General features: G+C 39.7%; 1 protein-coding gene across 3 annotated transcripts in view; it reads left to right on the plus strand.

Moving 5' to 3' along the window:
• DIS3L2 (DIS3 like 3'-5' exoribonuclease 2) overlaps nt 1–18,972 on the plus strand; it is a 351,578-nt gene that overhangs the window by 67,902 nt on the left and 264,704 nt on the right. For all 3 annotated transcript variants that reach the window (XM_078071456.1, XM_036069241.2, XM_078071457.1), the window contains one exon: nt 4,925–5,026. In XM_078071456.1, coding sequence (XP_077927582.1) covers nt 4,925–5,026 — 102 coding nt within the window. The remainder of the gene's footprint in view (nt 1–4,924; nt 5,027–18,972) is intronic.

Consider the following 18,972-nt stretch of genomic DNA (forward strand, 5'->3'; position numbering starts at 1 on the left):
CCCAAGTTTATGGTCTTTAAAATAAGAGATTCTGCAATAGGTACGGGCTTCTGAATGAATCCAGTAAGAGCTGAGCAGTGACGCAATACCTGGAGATTTGTGTATTGTCTGAGGTTCAACTCGGCCCTGCCCTTCTTGATTTCTTTGGATGGGAATGTGACAATAGCAATATCTTACCGTCTTAAAATCTCTGAGCTGTCTGGGGGTGGTGTACCTGCTTATGAGAGAGATATTTTATTCCATGTGTTTTGACCAGTGATCATGGGTTGGGATGACTTCCAAATAGCTCTCTTCATTCTGGGGAAGTTGGAGAGACTCTATTGCTACATAAATTGCAGAAGGCAGCGACTGATGACCATGTGCCACCCTGTAGTTGTTCACGTTCTGTTTAGTGGTTGCCTCTTCCTTATTTCTCTGAGAAGCTCAGCATGAGGTCAACTGCAGTGATTCTGTCTTTGTGGCTAACACGGTAGTGGTACCTCCGGGACTAGGGCGGGTCAGGTTTGGCAGTGTGTGCCGGCCACAGCTGTCAGCCCATGGTTAGGTTGGAAATTGAACAGAAGAACTGTTCTGAAAGATCTCTCATGGTTTGTAATTGGAAACAATAAAAAATGCTGAGTGTCTAATGTCCCATTTTTGGTGCTGGCGGGGCAGGTTTGGTGAATTTGGAATGCTAATTTTAATTTTAACTGAATTGTTACAGTAATCACCTTTAATCTTTTGAGTGTTAAGTCTTATCTATACCAAGTGTCTCTACCTAGAAAATTTTGAGTGGTGGTTTTCTAAGCCTGTTTGCTATTACTTCTTTTTTTTTTTTTTTTTTTTTTTTTTTTTAAGATTTTATTTATTTATTTGACAGAGAGAGAGGTAGTGAGAGCAGGAACACAAGCAGGGGGAGTGGGAGAGGGAGAAGCAGGCCTCCCGCCGAGCAGGGAGCCCAATGTGGGACTCGATCCCAGGACCCTGGGATCATGACCTGAGCCGAAGGCAGACGCTTAACGACTGAGCCACCCAGGCGCCCTGCTATTACTTCTTTTAAGAAAAATGAACACTTTCCCTATGCATTTGAGAAGAATATGTATTCTGTTGCTTTGAGATGGAATGTTCTGGATATATCTGTGAAGTCCATCTGGTCCAGGGTGTCATTCAAAGCTCTTATTTCCTTGCAGATCTTCTGCCTCAATGATCTGTCCATTGCAGTGAAGGGGGTGTTAAAGTCCTCTACTATTTTTGTACTATTATCAATGTGTTTCTTTGATTTTGTTATTAATTGGCTTATATAATTGGCTGCTCCCATGTTAGGGGCATAAAAATGTACAATTATTAGATCTTCTTGTTGGAAGAAGATTATGATTATGATTATCCTTTAATTATGATATAGTGTCCTTCCTCATCTCTTTTTACAGTCTTTGGTTTAAAATCTAATTTGTCTGATATAAGGATTGCCACCCCAGCTTTCTTTTGATGTCCATTAGCATGATAAATGGTTTTCCACCCCATCACTTTAAATCTGGAGGCATCTTTGGATCTAAAATGAGTCTCTTGCAGACAGCATATCGATGGATCTTGCTTTTTTATCCAATCTGATACCCTGTGTCTTTTGATTGGGACATTTAGTCCATTTATGTTCAGGGTAACTATTGAAAGATATGAATTTAGTACCATTGTATTGCCTATAAGGTGACTGTTACTGTATGTTGTCTCTGTTCCTTTCTGGTCTGTGTTACTACTTTGGGGCTCTCTCTTTGCTTAGAGGACCCCTTTTGATATTTCTTGTAGGGCTCGTTTGGTGTTTGCAAATTCTTTTAGTTTCTGTTTGTCCTGAAAGCTTTTTATCACTCTTTATATTTTGAATGACATCCTAGCTGGATAAAGTATTGTTGGCTGCATATTTTTCTTGTTTAGCACCCTGAATATATCATGCCAGTCCTTTCTGGCCTGCCAGGTCTCCATGGATAGGTCTGCTGCCAGTCTAATGTTTCTACCCTTGTAGGTTACAGACCTCTTGTCCCGAGCTGCTTTCAGGATTATCTCTGTGTCTCTGAGATTTGTAAGTTTCACTATTATATATCGGGGTGTTCACCTATTTTTATTGATTTTGAGGGGGGTTCTCTGTGCCTCTTGGATTTTGATGCCTATTTCCTTCCCCAGATTAGGGAAGTTCTGTGCTGTAATTTGCTTCAATATACCTTCTGCCCCTCTCTCTCTTTCCTCTTCTTCTGGGACCCCAGTTATTCTCATATTGTTCCACTTTATGGTATCACTTATCTCTTGAATTCTCCCCTCGTGATCCAGTAGTTGTTTATCTCTCTTTTTCTCAGCTTCCTTATTCTCCATCATTTGGTCTTCTATATCACTAGTTCTCTCTTCTGCCTCATTTATCCTAGCAGTTAGAGCCTCCATTTTTTATTGCATCTCATTAATACCTTTTTTATTTTGACTTGATTAGATTTTAGTTCTTTTATTCCTCCAGAAAGGGATTCTCGAGTGTCTTCTATGCTTTTTTCAAGCCCAGTTAGTATTTTTATAATCGTTATTCTGAACTCTAGTTCCAACATGGTTTTTCCTGTTTTGTCATTCTGTTCAGAGAAGAATAGATGAATAAGAGAACAAAATACTAAAATGGAAACAACGACCCCAGAGAAGTATACACTAAACAAATCAGAAGGGACCTGAAACTGAAAAAAAATTAAAAAAAAAAAAAAAAGCATATAATCAGACAGGTGGAAAAAAACAGAGCAATACACTGGATCCTGTGTGTATTTTGGTCTGTTTGTTAGAAAACTAGATCCCAAAATTTTAAAGAAAGAAAAACTTATATATGTACAAAATAAAATTAAATACAATGAAAGGATAGAATGTAATTGTAAAAATGAAAATTAAAAGACCAAAAAAAAAAAAATATATAAACAGGTGAACAGAACAGAGCAATACACTATATCCTGAGTGTATTCTGGTTGGTTTGTTAGAAGAAACTACATCTCAAAATTGTAAAGAAAGAAAAACTTATATACATACAAAAATAAATAAATACAGTGAAAGGATAGAATGTAACTATAAAGATGAAAATTAAAGATGTTAACAAAAAGAAAAAAGAAAGAATATGATCAGACAGGTGAAGAGAACAGAGCCATACACTAGATTCTGGGTGTATTTTGGTCTGTTTGTTAGAAGAAACTGTACCCCAAAGTTGTAAAGAACGAAAAACTTACATATATACAAAAATAAATAAAAGGATAGAATATAAATGTAAAAATGAAAATTAAGAAAGATTTTGAAAAAGGAGTTGATAAAATAAGAAATTCATTGAAAAAGGAAAGAGAGGGATACCTGGGTGGCTCAGTTGGTGGGGTGTCTGCCTTCGGTTCAGGTCATGATCCCAGGGCCCTGGGATTGAGTCCTGCATTGGGCTCCCTGCTCAGCGGTGAGTCTGCTTCTCCCTCTCCCTCTGCCTGCCGCTCCCCCTGCTTGTGCTCTCTCTCTCTCTGTCAAATAAATAAATAAAATCTTTAAAAAAAAAAAAAGGAAAAGAAAAAGGAAAGAGAAAAAAGTTAAAATTGAAAGAGTAAAGAATCATGGGGGAAAAAACATGAATTCTATATACTATTTTCCTCTAGCATTGGAGTCTTGCCGTTCTCCATGGTTGGTAAACCTGGTCTTAGCCTGTGTTCTTGCTGATCTTCTGGGGGAGGGGCCTGTTGCGCTGTTTCTCAGGTGTCTTTGCCCAGGGCAGAATTGCACCGCCCTTGCCAGGGGGCCAGGCTAAGTAATCTGGAATGAAAATGGCAGCCTGCCAATCTCCAGCCCTTGGGCCCCACTCCTCAGGGTGCCCGTAGGGAAAAGAAGTCAGTCACTCCCTGGTCTCTGTCGGTACTCCATGCTTACCCAGCCTGTGACTGAGCGTTTCTATCTCAGGCACACGACCCCGTTTAGAGTCTCCAAACCCTGCAGACTCCTGCAGCTCACAAACATGCCGCCCCTCCTGGGGGCGTCTTCTGGGGATTCTGCTGCTTGCTGGGCCCATGCTCTGGGAGGGGTCGCCCAACTGTGCTGTGGTTTGCGGTTTATGGCAACTCTGAGCTGAGAGCCCACTCCTGGGCTCACTGATTACAGCCGGCTTCCCCACTACAATGCCTGGGAACTCTGCTGCATTCAGGCACTCCCGGTCTTCCTGTGACCCCAAGGATCCTGAGACCACACTGTCCCTAACGTGGGTTATTTGTAAGCATGTGATTGAGGACGAAGATGTCCATGCCTTGTGTTCACGGTAGGGAGTTCACCCTGCTCCTCAGTCAGAGAGTGAAGGAGTGTGAGAATGCTTCATGAATCACATGTCCCTTTCCTTTTCTTCTTTGCCTTCTATCTAGGTCTCCATAAAAGCTTTGCTTTCTCTGTCATTTTCTCAGTGGGAGGATTATGATTTTGCTGGTTTCTTCTTTAGAGAACTCACATCCTGGAGCTGGTTGTTGCTCCTGTCCTCAGTTGGTTTTCTTAGGGAATTATATTTGTTGTTCTTCTGTTTTTTGCAAACCTTCTATGTTTTACAGTTCTCTGATACTTAGAAAAAAATTAGCATAGAAAAGGTATCATCATGCTTTATTTTATTTAAAACAAGAAAGGATAACTTCTTTCTCATTTCAGTTATGAAAGCATGTAGTCTCAGTTTTTTGCTTTATGTATTTTTGTTTGTTTTTGGTCTGCCTGTAGGAGATCTTCTCTTACGTTTTTGAAATTTCTTTAACATTCTGTTAACCTGCTTTTGTGTGTTCATCCCCATTTCTGTTTAGTCCCAAAGAGACTGATTTCCCTCTTAGTGTTCTTGTTAAGTCAGTGGACAGATTGTAGAGTCTACAGCTTTTAAACCAAGGAAGTAATTTTTGGTTCCAGGTCTTGGTAAGCTGACTATGTTCTCTCTCCAACCTAGGATGGTGATCGAGACATTTTTATCGATGGGGTTGTTGCTCGTAATAGAGCCTTGAATGGGGATCTGGTGGTCGTGAAGCTGCTTCCAGAGGAGCAATGGAAGGTGAGTTAAATTTTCCTTTTCTAATAATACACTACTCAGGACCTTTTTATTCCATGGTGCATCTGTGAAACATCATAAACTGGAGTAGTCACGGACTCCTAAGGTCCTGTAGTTGCCTCAGAAGCCGGCCATGCAGTGCTTTGAACTTAGAAGCATATGGTGGGCAGACATTTAATGATTTGAGTTGTTCTCCTTGCTCCCTCCCTGTGATCTGTCTTCCCTGTCATATGCCTTGCATTGATTTCTGGTAATTTTTAGTATAGAAGAAAAGCTTGCAGGATACATTCAAACTTCTGATATGTATTATTTTCCCACATTTAATGGTGGGAGAACTGGAAAGACAAAGCCATGGGCATGGTGGCAGTCTTTACACGTTCTTGCTGCCTCTACGGGAAAACCCAGGTAACACATACCTAGTTCTGTAGGTTCCAGTTTGGTAATTGGGCTTTCCTTGGCAGACAAAAAATAGACTCTGTCTTTTTATAAAACAGGGATCTGGTGTCAGAAGAAAATGTTTTTAACATGAGAATATCCTGGGTTTTAGTCTCTGTATATGTCAATTGAAAAGAAAAATGTGGTTTTTGACGATTGTTTTAAATAAAACCAATTTGTTTTAAATAAATGATTCATAGTAGCAGTTTCTTTGAATTGTCTTGTAGAACTGGCAACTTGTGTGTCTAAGTCTGGGTTTTTCTTTATAGCATTTCTTCATATCTTTTATTTTATTTGGCTCAATTCACTGGTATTGAGGAATATGGTGTCCTCTTCAGTGAGAGGTACTGTAGGGATTAATAGAGTGGGCTTTTAGGCTAGGCTTCTTGGGCTTGAATCCCATTTCTGCCACTCATCTATATAACCTTGGGTGAATTATATAACCTTTCTGTGCCTCAAAGGCCTCATCTGTAAAATGGGAATAATCATAGTACCTACTTCATAGGTTTGTCATGAAGATTAAATGAGAATTCATGTAAAAATCTTAGAATGGTGCCTGACCCATGTAGCAGTTCAAGCAATGTCAGTTTTTATTATTAGCTTTTACAGAAATGGAAGAAATACTACTTTATTTCAAAGCTTTGTCAAGACGTAAATTTGTTTTTATCTGATAGGGTTAGAGTAACTGAGTTAGAATGGGCATTTGTAGGGTGTAGGTATGTTAATAATGATCAAGAGACATAGCTCTTGCCTTCATGGAGCTTTTAGTCTGATGGGGAGTGCATGTAGGAAGAGACAGATACTAATCACACACAGATGTAAGGATAATTATGATTAGTGCTGTGAAGTTAAGTGCAGAGTGTTTTATAAGAGTCAGTTATCCTAGTCCCCATCCCCCAGCCCATCCTCAATTGCTGCCAGCTGTGGTTATATCCTCCCTTGATTCCCCAAAAGCACAGCTAAGGGTTGGATCCAGGTCCTAGGAACGTAGATTGATTTAGGCCACTTCCTCTTTTCTGGAAAGCATCATCTAGCACAGTGTTGATGAGATCTAAGAAGGTAAGAGGAGTGCATTAGGGCCTGCTCAAACTAAAGGAGGTATACCTAGAGATCATTTGAGGGAGTAAAGAGGCATAATTAGATGACTCAGCGAAGGAACAAGAAAGATGGTGGTTTCCTTTAACTTAAGGAGTGAGAATGGGTAGAATAGAAAGAAATAGAAGAGTAATTAGCAAATTGGGTGAGTCCAGAGCTGACCAGAGCAGGTGTAAGGTGTTGACTGGCTGAAGAATAATAGGAATGGAGAGCATATAGTTAGAGCACCTGTTGAGCTCTGCAGAGGTGGATGAGGTTGATTCAAAAAGAGCAAGGCCGGGGCGCTTGGGTGGTTCAGTCGGTTAAGTGTGTGACTCCGGCTCAGGTCATGAACTCGGGGTCCTGGGATCAAGCCCTGCGTTGCATGCTCAGTAGAGAATCTGCTTCTCCCTCTCCCCCTCTCCCCCTGCTCTTGCACACTCTCTCAAATGGATAGATAAAATCTTTGGGGAAAAAAAAAGAGCGAGGCCAAGTTGCCTGATATCCTTCCTACCTTAGCTGTGGCAGGGGATGGCTAAAAAAACAAACATATGAATAAATAAATCAGTTGCATTATTTTCCTTGTTCTTCACCCCATTTGTATTTAAGACCAGCAAGCACAGCCTTTCCTGGTATTGTCAGATGCACTCTTGCTTTGGACAGGAAGCCTAAGAAGATGAGAGTAGGTTGGAGGTGAGGGTGTTTATTGTTATCAAAAGTTGTAGAAGGACAGCTTAGGACTTTGGCATTCTTATTTCTGCCTTGGTGCCTTTGCTTCTAGACAAAAACCTATACCTCCGTTGAGACTCAACACAGCAAAGTTGTGTTTTTTCCCAAGAGGCCTACATTTGTGATTTTGTAATTCCTAGGTCACTGGAGCTAGTTAAGCAGATAAGAATTTACTGAAATTCTTACAGCGTTCCCACAGTCAGTATATTCAGGCTATATTGACACAGCTTGTTGTTTTTCTATTTTACAGTTAATATCTAAAGGCAGAAGAGATTAAGGGCCAGATGGGAGTTTTAAGCCAGGGAGTGACAAGGTCTTATTTAGCCAAAAATTACTCTGGCTGCTATTTGGAGAATGGAATTAGCTGGGGCAATATGTGTTGGCATGGCCAGTTAGGAGACATAGACTTGAGTCATGACAGTAAAGATGGAGAGAAGTAGGGATACATTTTGAAAGTAGAGCTTATGGGACTTGAAGATGGATTTGAGGAGTAGGATGAGAGAAAGGGGGGAATCAAGGATTAAGATTCTGGTTTAAGCAAAATGGGTGAGTATGATGTCATTAATTAAAGTGAGGGACAGTAGGGAAGAGCATGTTTGGGTGCAAAAATTATGAGTTCTGCTTGGCCATGTTAAGTTTTAATTTCTTTTCAGACATGTTAATAGAGATGTTGAAAATATATGGAGGCCTAGATGGTTCATTACTCATAAATTCTACTAAACATTTAAGGAAGAAATAATCCTGAGTCTACACAAATGCTTTCAGAAAATGCAAGAGGAGGAAATCTTTTTCAACTCATCCTATGAAGGCAGCATTGCCTTAATATCAAAACAAGGAAAAGACGTTATAAGAGAAGAAAACTACAGACCAGTACTCCTCACAAACATAGTTGAAAAAGTCCTCAACAAAATATTAGCAAATAGAATCCAGCAATATATTATATTAAAAGGGTAATACAACATGAGCAAATGGGATTTATTTCAGGCATGCAAAGTTGGTTTAATATTTGAAAAGCCATTTGATGTAATTCACCGTATTAACAGACTAAACACCGTATTTCAGTCAATGCCATCATTTTAATAGATGCAGAAAATACACTTGACAAAAGTCCACAACGATTCATAATAAAAACTCACAGCAAACTAGAAATAAAAGATTATTTCCTCAATCTGGCAAAGAACATCTAGGAGATGTTATCATTCTTAGTAAGGTGAAAGACTGCTTTTCCTCCATTATTGGGAATGAGGTAAGAATGTCCCTTCTCATCCCCTTTATTCAACACTGTACTGGATATTAGAGCCAGTACAGTAAAGCAATAGAAAAAAAAGCATTCAGATTGGAAAGGAAGAAGTAAAACTCTCTTTATTCTCAGATCATATGATTTTCTACCTATAAAATCCTAAGGAATATACAAGAAGCTGCTAGAACTAATAAGTGAGATTAGCAAGGTTGGAGGACAGAAGTTTGATATAAAAAAATAAATTGTACTTCTACATATTAGCAATGAAAAATTGGAAATTAAAAAAATTTATTAAAGTATCTTTTTAATAGGATCAAAATTATGATATATTTAGGGCAAAATTTAACCAAATTTTGACCAATTACAAGACATGTACACTAAAACTATAAACATCACTGGGAAAAATTATGTAAGACTTCAGTAAACGGTGAGAAATACCATGCTCATGAATTAAAAGATTCAGTATTGTTAAGATGCCAATTCTATTCAGATTGATATATAGATTAAGCACAATCCCAAAGAAAATCGCAGCAGGCATCTTTATAGAAATCAACAAACTGATTTTAAGATTTATATAGTTGTGGGGGCGCCTGGGTGGCTCAGTCGTTAAGCGTCTGCCTTCGGCTCAGGTCATGATCCCAGGGTCCTGGGATCGAGCCCCGCATCGGGCTCCCTGCTCCGCGGGAAGCCTGCTTCTCCCTCTCCCACTCCCCCTGCTTGTGTTCCCTCTCTCGCTGTGTCTCTCTCTGTCAAATAAATAAATAAAATCTTTAAAAAAAAAAAAAAAAAAGATTTATATAGTTGTGCAAAGGGCCCAGGATAGCCAAAACAAAGAAGAACAAAACTGGAGGTTGCATGTTGCCTGATTTCAAGACTTACTATACAGCTCTGGTAATCAAGACTGTGTGGTAATGTCAAGATAGACATATAGATCAATGGAACAGAGTAGAGAGTCCTGAACTAGACCCATACATATATGATTAATTGATTTTCTACAAAGGTACCAAGGTAATTCAGTGGGGAAAGGATCTCTTTTCAACAAATGTGCTATTACAATTGTATAGCCATATGAAAAATAATGAACTTTGACCCTTACCTTGTACCATATGCAGAAATTAACTTGAAATGGATTGTAGATAAATATGTTTGTGTAAAAAGTATGAACTTTCTATAAGGGGAAAATTTTAGTGATCTTAGATTTGACAAATATTTCTTAAATATGAAACATAAAAAAAAATCAATAAATTTGACTTGATCAAAATTGTAAACTTTTGCTCTTCAGTAAACACTGTTACAAAAAGGCAAGTTACAGACTAGGAGAAAATATCTGCAAAACATGTATCTGACCGAAGACTTTTATCTAGACTGTAAAGAACTCTTTTAAGTCAGTAACAGACAACTATTTAAAAACTGTACTAAAGATTTGAAGAGATACTTTACTAAATAAGATATATGGATAGCTAATAACCGTAGGAAAAGATGCTTGACGTAATCAGTCATTAAGAAAATACAAATTAAAAGCACAAGATAGAACTGTAAAACTGCTGGGATGGCAAACATTAAAAAGATTGACCAAAACCAGTGTTGAGAAGGATATGGAGCATCTGGAGCCCTCATACACTGCTGGTGGGAATATAAAATGGTATAGTCACTTTGGAACACAGTTTGGCAGTTCCTTAAAAAGTTAAGCATATACCTTACCATGATCCAGCCATTCCATTCCTGGATATTTACCTTAGGGAAATGAAGGCATTTGTTTGCATAAAGATTTGTATATGCATTCATAGCCACTTTTTTTTTTAATAGCCCCAGACTGGAAATAGCCCAAATGTCCATCAGCATGAAAAAACCAATTTTGCTATACCTATTCAATGAATACAACTCAGCAGTTAAAAAAGAAAAATCAATGGACTGTTGATACATGCAACAACATGGATGAATCTCAGAATAAATTATGATGGATGAGAGAAGCTAAGCAAAAAAGAATACACTCTATATAAGTCCATTTATATAAAACTCTAGAAAATGCACACTGATTTGTATGGACAAGGCAGATCATTGGTTGCCTGGGGCAGCAGTAGGAGAGATGGATTATTACCAAGGGGCCCCAAGGCAGCTTTGAGGGTGATGGGCATGTTCATTATCTTGATGTGGAATAGTTTCATAATTGTGTATGTAAGTCAAGACCAATCAGTTTGTGCATTTTAATGTATTTAAATGATTGAAAATGAAGAAACAAACAAAACAAGATGTTTGAACAAATGAACCTGCAGCTCCAAGGAAAGATTGACGCTAGAGATGTAAATTTGGGAGTCATCAGCATATGTGTGGTGTTAAAGTTGTGCTAGTGGATGAGATCATCTAGAGAGTGTAGCTGAAGGAAAAAAGGCTGAGTATTGAGTTCTTGGGTGAGCCAGCATTTAGAGGTCAGCTGAGGAGACCGTGGAGAGACCCATGCCCCTGCATCAGGGGATATGAACCATGGTGGTTAAATTTCATCTGTGTCTAAAGCAGAAATCAATGAAATTGAAAACAGAAAAGCAAATGTTGGTTCTAGGATAAAGTCAATAAATCAGTAAACCTCTAGTACAACTGACAAAAATTTAAAAAGGCACAAGTCACCAGTATCAGGAATGAAATAGGGGATATCACATATTGCAAACGTTAAAAAGGTAACTTTTGTAAAACAAAACAAAAATTTCAACTGTGCCTGGTTTAGAGAAAAAGCTGATGCATTCTGAGGGTGTAGAGGGGCAGAGGTCCAGTGAAATGGGTGTCAGCAAACTCAGGCTTTCATAATCCATGTGATCTGCTCAAATCTAGGAAGGCATTTTTTGATCTACTGGATCCTGACCCCTCTTTATTGATAACATCCTCTTGAGCAGGGATTGGTACGGACACAGAGAGAGGCTTAGATTGGCAAGGAGGACCCTTTGAGTTGCTGGTAGTAGATGAAGGGAAATGAAGCCCTCTTCAGCTTTCAGAAGATTTGGAATGAAGAGGATGGCCCAGGGTTCCTTGCTTATTCTTTTTCTGTGGCGCTCTGAAGGGTTTTCACAGTGGCTGCCTGACAATTGCTTTTCATATTAGCAACCCCACTAGGTATGTCTCTTAGGCCTCATTAGTTAGAGTAAGTATTTACAGCTTCCCGTTCTGAAGCGGGGGAGACTTGTTGGCTGTAGCCCACCTGTGACAGTTGTTGGTGACAGGGTCAAACTAGAGCGAAGAGAATATTCAGACTGTCCTCAAGCATCCCTGACACGTAGAATATAAACATCTCAAAGCATACTGGCCAATTGTATTACAGGTTTGTTAGTACAAAAGCATATTGTTATCAGAGGAATCTGTAGTCAATGGTGTGAGCAAATGTGAATTAATTGGATTATTCATCTTTGCTTCTTTATGCTTGTTGTGCTCACCCCTCTTGGGTATGTAAACTACAGGACCTTTGGGGTTTTAGAAAAAAACAACAATTCTTTTAGCTGTAGTAGTAAATAGTCAATTTCTTTCACAGCATGTTTTTTTGGCAAAATAGATAGCTGTTAAAGAGTCAAGCTGTGAGGCAATCATAAACAATAATTTGCTCTTATATAACAATTTTAATTTTAGAATTCTTCCACATTTGTAGTATATGTATGTAATTTTTATTATAGACGTCTAATGAAGGATAGTTGAGGGGCAAAAGATAGTTTCTTCACTTTGCCAGTTGGGACATTAAGTGACTTGTTTGAGAGCTTGGAGCTTTTGGCAGGACCAGGGAGTGGAATCCAGATCTCATGACTTTTAGCTTACGGCTCTTGTGGGTTTGTTTTTTTTTTCTTGTCTGTGTGTGTGTGTGTGTGTGTGTGTGTGTGTGTGTGTGTGTGTGCGTGCGCACGTGCGCGTGCACATTTTTCTAGGGGGAGGGTCTGTGGTTTTCCTCAGGTTTTCAAAGTGGGGGAGACATGTCCTCCGAATGGTTAGGAGCTGTTTCATGGATCCTGATGATTCTGCCTAGAACTGTGCTGTACCTAGTGGCTTCTCATCCTCCTCCCACCCTATTCTGTGCTTGAAGCTGGAGGTACTGTCTGGAAAAGGTCACAGGCTTTGCTGTTAAGGAGCTCGTTGGCTGGCTGGGATGGGGATGGGAACAGTTGTAGTATGGTTTGCAAAATAGCAAGAGAAATACGTGTTGTTATGGGAACACCACACTCTGTGAGAGAACTGGGGAAGGTTTCATAGAGGAGGTTACGTTTGCAGTGAGGTTTGAAGGATGGGAATGGAGAAGAGAGGTTTGGTTTTGTTTTAGGATGAGAATGCCTTGAGTTGAGAACAACTGAGCAAGAGAGGATTATGAACATTTCCACTTCGAGGGAGGAGTATGTGGAGTAAGGCTGTCCCTGCTGTGCCGTTGGCTGAGGGCTGTGACCCTTCTCATAGCTCTCCTGGACCTTGGTAAAGAAAAGCAGTTCTCAAGCTCCTGCCCTCCAGGGAGACCAACAGCCTTGGCCCCTTTTGCAGAAGCCCATAGATACTGCTCTTCTCTGTAAATGCTCCTCCCTTTGCGATTTATCTGATATTTGCCCTGCCTCTTGCATTCTCTTTCCTTTTCCTTTTCTTTCCTTTGTCCCATCAAGTTCATCCATAATCATTAAACAACCTTGTCCTGCATCTTTTTCTATTAACTATAATGAGTTTCTCCTATTACTTTCCTCTTTTAATACTCCAGTATAGCGCATCACAAATAAGCATATATAAACCCTGTGGATGCTGGACAATTGCTAACTTTTTAGTGCTTACTGTATACCAGGAACTGTATTTAGTGCCCCACACCATGTAGTCTGCTGTTGTCTCTATCCCAGTTTTGTAAATGAGAAACCCAAGTCTTAGCTTATGCATTTTACTTATTTAGGGAATATATAACTAGGGAATGGCAGAGTTGGGATTCAGAGTCACATCTTCTTATTTCATGATCTCATTGCTATTTGTTATTTCAGAGATCTAAAGAAGAGAGTTATTAGATCTATAGATAAATATTGTCAAGTATCATAGAAATCAGCATAAATCCAGGAAATTGTAATATATGCCTTAGCATTAGGTAGTCTTGAATTGCCATCATAGGTAAAAAGGATGATTGTATCAATTGAAATGACCAAAGGCCTAGTATTAATTCTTAGAAAATAGACAATTTAAGAAAAATTAATTAGAATTCTAGTGGTTTCATCTTAAGACTAGACAGGTATGATAGCTTCTCAGGGCATTATGAAGGCAGGTGTTGGGAATGTGTTGTAATCTTACCAGACATCTGGTAACTCTAGATGGTGCATCAGATACTGAAAGAGCTGACCCAAATATAAAGTTAAATCAAGAGCTACAGCCTGCCGAACAAGGGGTTACAGACCCAGCTGTCATCCTGACCCGGCAGTAGGTCACACATTCATGGGGCATGTGGCACAGGTATTCAGAAGGCAAGTAGGCAGTTGTCATGTAAGAGGTGGGTCCTTCTGGGGCTTTGGGACAGGGGTCTGATTTCAGAGATATGGGACTCTCTTACTATAAACAGACTGATAGAGGCAGCCACTGGGCTGGGAGTCAGGGATAACATTTGATTGCCGGGCTAAGAGAATGGGCTAGAGCAGTACTGGGAGCAAGAACCAAAGCAGAAGACCAACCCTGAGAGCCAGAATTCTGGGCCTTTTTTTGGTTGTACCAAGGGAGATTTGGGAGCCCAGAATTAAGTTGTGGTATCTTGGATCTAGGAGGTGGGTTAAAAGCTAAGGCCTCCTATAGGAGGAGCCAGAGCTGTTTAAATATTGCCTACCTTGCTTGATTGGGAGCTAGGGTGAGCAGCTTAGTTGATGTAGCCATAGTGAGTGACCCAGAGGAAATCAGAGTAAGGGAGGAGGACAAGAACATATTAAAATGAGACTCAATTAGGGGCACCTGGGTGGCTTAGTCCTTAAGCGTCTGCCTTCGGCTCAGGTCAGGATCCCAGGGTCCTGGGATCAAGCCCCACATCAGGCTCCCTGCTCCTCGGGAAGCCTGCTTCTCCCTCTCACTCTCCCCCTGCTTGTGTTCCCTCTCTTGCTGTGTCTCTCTCTCTCTCTGTCAAATAAATAAATAAAATTAAAAAAAAAAAATTAAAAATAAATAAATAAATAAAATGAGACTCAATTAGACTGTTCCACAGCGTGAAACAGAATCTGACTAGCTGAAGAGTCAGGGGTGGATTTCAAGTGAAATTCCTACTTGTTGAAAATTAGCTTCTATATTTTTTTTGTCTGAATACTTAAAACTATGGTAAGAAAGGCTGGAGTTGATTTGATGTATTGATACCTGCTGGAAACCTATACTGCTATTCATTCACCCCCCAGGTATTTGTTGAGCACTTCCATCAGACTGAGAAGATACAATCGGAATAAATCAATTAAGCACTTTGTTAGTGAAGTCTAATTTCCTCTTGGGACAGGATTATTTCGCTTAATTTACAAAAGAGCAAAGTCTATACATGAATTAAGGAGGGTGGAGAAGTGGGGATAATTATTCTATATTTCCTAACATCTATTATGCAGTCACTAAGAAAACTTATTTTTATCTAAACTTATACTTCAGCAGAAGAATAATAGAAGTATGGATGGGTATTTTAGAAGAGATTGGCACAGAAAGAAATAACGAGTTTGCAAGAATAAAGGAAGTGTTGATAGGAGTTACTACTCTTGTTCTAAATTAAACAAACAAAAAAATCAAAGTGCACATTTAATCCCCAATTTTCAGTGGCTGTTCCAAACTTTCTTATGGTCACATGAAATTGGTCTCATACAGTAAATTGTTTCCTTTGACAACTAGCTTTTCCTTCAAGTGATTGTTTTAAAGTTTTGTCTTCCAAGTTCTTCTTTAAATATGCACCCATCATACTAGATTATATTTAATCCAATCTCTTATATAACCACTATCATTTTGGATTGTTCTCAATTCCAGTGGAACTAGGATTTCTTAGAACTGTTTGGTTTCTTGGCCTGTATGGCAAGCCTGAGAAAGACTTGGAAGGTACTTAATGATGGAAGGCAAGGTCTTTGGAGCCTCCACCCACAGCAGTATGGTAGGTAAGGTGTATCTACTACCACGATCAGATTTTCCCCAAATTGTTATATACACAAGCCTATTTTTAACAATCATCTTTTCTTCTTCATTATTGCCAGCTCTGGGATCAAATATTTCAGGTTCTTGCCTGCTCTAAACATGCCTTCAGATCTCCATAATTCAAATTGAAATGTCTGAAATAAGGAATGTATCATTTAAGGATAGAGTAGCTTATTTGTGCTGGGAAACTCCCAATTAATATTTCAGGATTATTTGCTAGAAAACTAATTCAGTCCTCTGTAACTCTATGGAGATGGTTTCGTGAAATTCACATTCATTGTACAGAATGAATTAATGTAGACAAAGTACTTACAGCAATGCTGGCACATTGTAAGTGCTTAAGAAATGTCAGATATTACTATTATTCATCCTTTAGTTTAGCTAAGAGCACGTAATAACTCAAATTTACTATTCCCAGCTCTTGAATTTATCACTGATAACATTTATTTACAGTAGACATAAAATGTTGATGTAAAATGTTGGTGTGTCACTATGTGTTCCTTTGAGGTATCTAAATTGCTGGAAAGTTGTATGGTAGCTAAGGTTACACTGTGGAACAACATTGTATATTTTTTACTTATGCTCTTTGCCCATCAAGATCGCCTAGGACCTCACTTTGTATTATCTTCACCCCAGAGCCCAGGCTGAATGGAATAGCTGCCATCAGGAGTGTTCCCCTTTTCTGTGGCAGAAGGAAACAGAGCCGCGGACATTTAAAATGTCTTTGCCCAGAAATGGCTCCATCAGTTCTACTTAAAACTCATTGGCCAGAATGATTCACCTGGCCCTCCTCAACTACAAGAGGGCCAAGAAGTGTCATCCTACCAAGTGTGTGCAAGTAGGGATAGCAGGATATATCTGGTGAATTGCCCTACCGACGATCCCACTTCATTAATTAGATTAATCATACACTGCATTCTTGACTAGCCTTCTGACAAGTATATGCCACTGGCCATTAGGGACATCAGGCTGCAGCTTCTCTGTCATTTACTTCAAATTTATCCCCACTAATGAAAAAAGAATTCAGAAATACCTGGAAGATCCAGATAGTCTTTAAGATCACCTTTAGTTATATAATTCTTGCTTAAAACTACAATATGCGATGCAAAGTAAATTTGTTGATCTTTGAATTAAGTTAATGGTACAGTGTATATGAAAGGCAAGGAAGTTAGGTTTTAGGGAAATGTACTGGCATTTGGTAATATTTATAAATTATCATTACTAGTAGTAGTATGATATTATTGCTTGCTACTGCTATTGTTAAATTTTTCAGTTTTTATTTTAAAAATTTCAATACGTATATCTTATCCCATGTTTTATTTTTTATTTTTTTTTAAAGATTTTATTTATTTATTTGAGAGAGAGAGAAAGCACATGAGAGGGGGGAGGGTAAGAGGGAGAAGCAGACTCTCTGCTGAGCAGGGAGCCCGATGTGGGACTCGATCCAGGGACTCCAGGATCATGACCTGAGCCGAAAGCAGTCGCTTAACCAACTGAGCCACCCAGGCGCCCCTTATCCCATGTTTTATAGAAACTAGTAATGATTCAGGACATATAGATATACATATATATATAAAACTATATTGTAAATTTAGGCAACTAGGGAGAGGGACATGGTAGATTTGGAAAACTATAGATATATTAGTGTTTTGGAGCTTAAAATGTAAGGCAGGATTTGATGTGGCAGGAGACCAGGCCAGGCTGGTAGAAGGTGGGGGGATGGGTGGGGGGCTCATGTCCTGAAATGTCTTCATGCTAGTAAAGGAGTTCAGCTATTATCATACAGGCATTGGGGAGCTTGAAGGACGTTAAGAATGGGTAGTGATTCAAGAATAAAAGACCCAGGGGTGCCTGGGTGGCTCAGTCGGTTGAGCGTCTGGCTGTTGATCTCAGGTCTTGATCTCAGGGGTCATGAGTTCAAGCCCTGCATTGGGTGTGGAGCCTACTTAGAAAAAACAAAAGAAAAGACCCAGAGATGACCGTTACAGTTGTTTTGATGTGAGAGAAACTTGACTTAAATATAGTATCTTAGGTTGGATTTCCCAGAGGTGGGGCCTCTGGTGGAGTTTCTTGCTTACACAGTATCTTTGTGAGAGATTTCTGAAATACATCAAATTACTTAAAATTTTAATTAGTAGAATCACAACATGGATCAAAAGTTAGCATTTGAGAACACTTTACTGAGAATGAACTAGACTGAATGCTGGAAGAAGGTGGGTCTGGCTGGTAAAAGGGTGAAGTGATAATGCAGCACACAGAACTGAGGGTGCAAACAGGGACCTGCTCTGTAGAAAACCATATCAGGTTTTAGGAGCACAGTGCACTGGGGAGAAGGGCGATGTCCTGATGGTGACTCTTTCTGGTAGCATGTCCTAGAGCTGGAGTCTGCAAACTTCTGTAAAAGCCAGAGAGTAAATGTTTTAGGCTTTGCCGACCATATGTTTCTGTTGCAACTTCTCAACTCTGCCTCCGTAGCATAAGAACAGCTATGTACCAGTGAAACTTCATTTACAAAAATGGCTGGGTTTGGCCCGTGAGCAGTAGATCGTGGACCCCTGTTCTAGAGGCGCGGTTAGACGTCGTGAAGGCCGTTGCTACCCCTGCCCTAGCAAGCACTCTGGGCGCCTTGGCGCAGGCCCCTCACTCTCATCCTAACAGCACGACGACTGGGTCTTCCTATTTTGATTCCATCTCAGTAATTCAAGCTTTTAGTTCTCGAGTCTTTTGTTTTTTAAAGATTTTATTTATTTATTTGACAGAGAGAGACACAGAGAGAGCAGGGACACAAGCAGGGGGAGTGGGAGAGGGAGAAGCAGGCTTCCCGCCGAGCAGGGAGCCCGATGCAGAACTCGATCCCAGGACCCTGGGATCCTGACCTGAGCCGAAGGCAGATGCTTAACGACTGAGCCACCCAGGCACCCCTTGAGTCTTTTGTTTTTGAATCAGAAAATTCTAGAGTGTCTATCTCTGTGGGTTCTTGGAAGTTATTTGACTGGATTCTGTGTTTCTTGTTTTTTTGTTTTGTTTTTTTTAAGAGTTATCTTTAATAATATGTGTGAATGCTGTTTGCTATTAAGAGTTCTATGTGTTTGCCATAGTTACAGTTCCTTTTTTTTAAAGATTTTATTTATTTATTTGACAGAGAGAGACACAGCGAGAGAGGGAACACAAGCAGGGGGAGTGGGAGAGGGAGAAGCAGGCTTCCCGCGGAGCAGGGAGCCCGATGCGGGGCTCGATCCCAGGACCCTGGGATCATGACCTGAGCTGAAGGCAGAAGCTTAATGACTGAGCCACCCAGGCGCCCCGTTACAGTTCCTTTTGGATCAAGTTAGAAATAGATCTTGCAGATTAA

The sequence above is a fragment of the Halichoerus grypus genome, chromosome 4 (assembly GCF_964656455.1).
Source record: "Halichoerus grypus chromosome 4, mHalGry1.hap1.1, whole genome shotgun sequence".
Taxonomy (NCBI): domain Eukaryota; kingdom Metazoa; phylum Chordata; class Mammalia; order Carnivora; family Phocidae; genus Halichoerus; species Halichoerus grypus.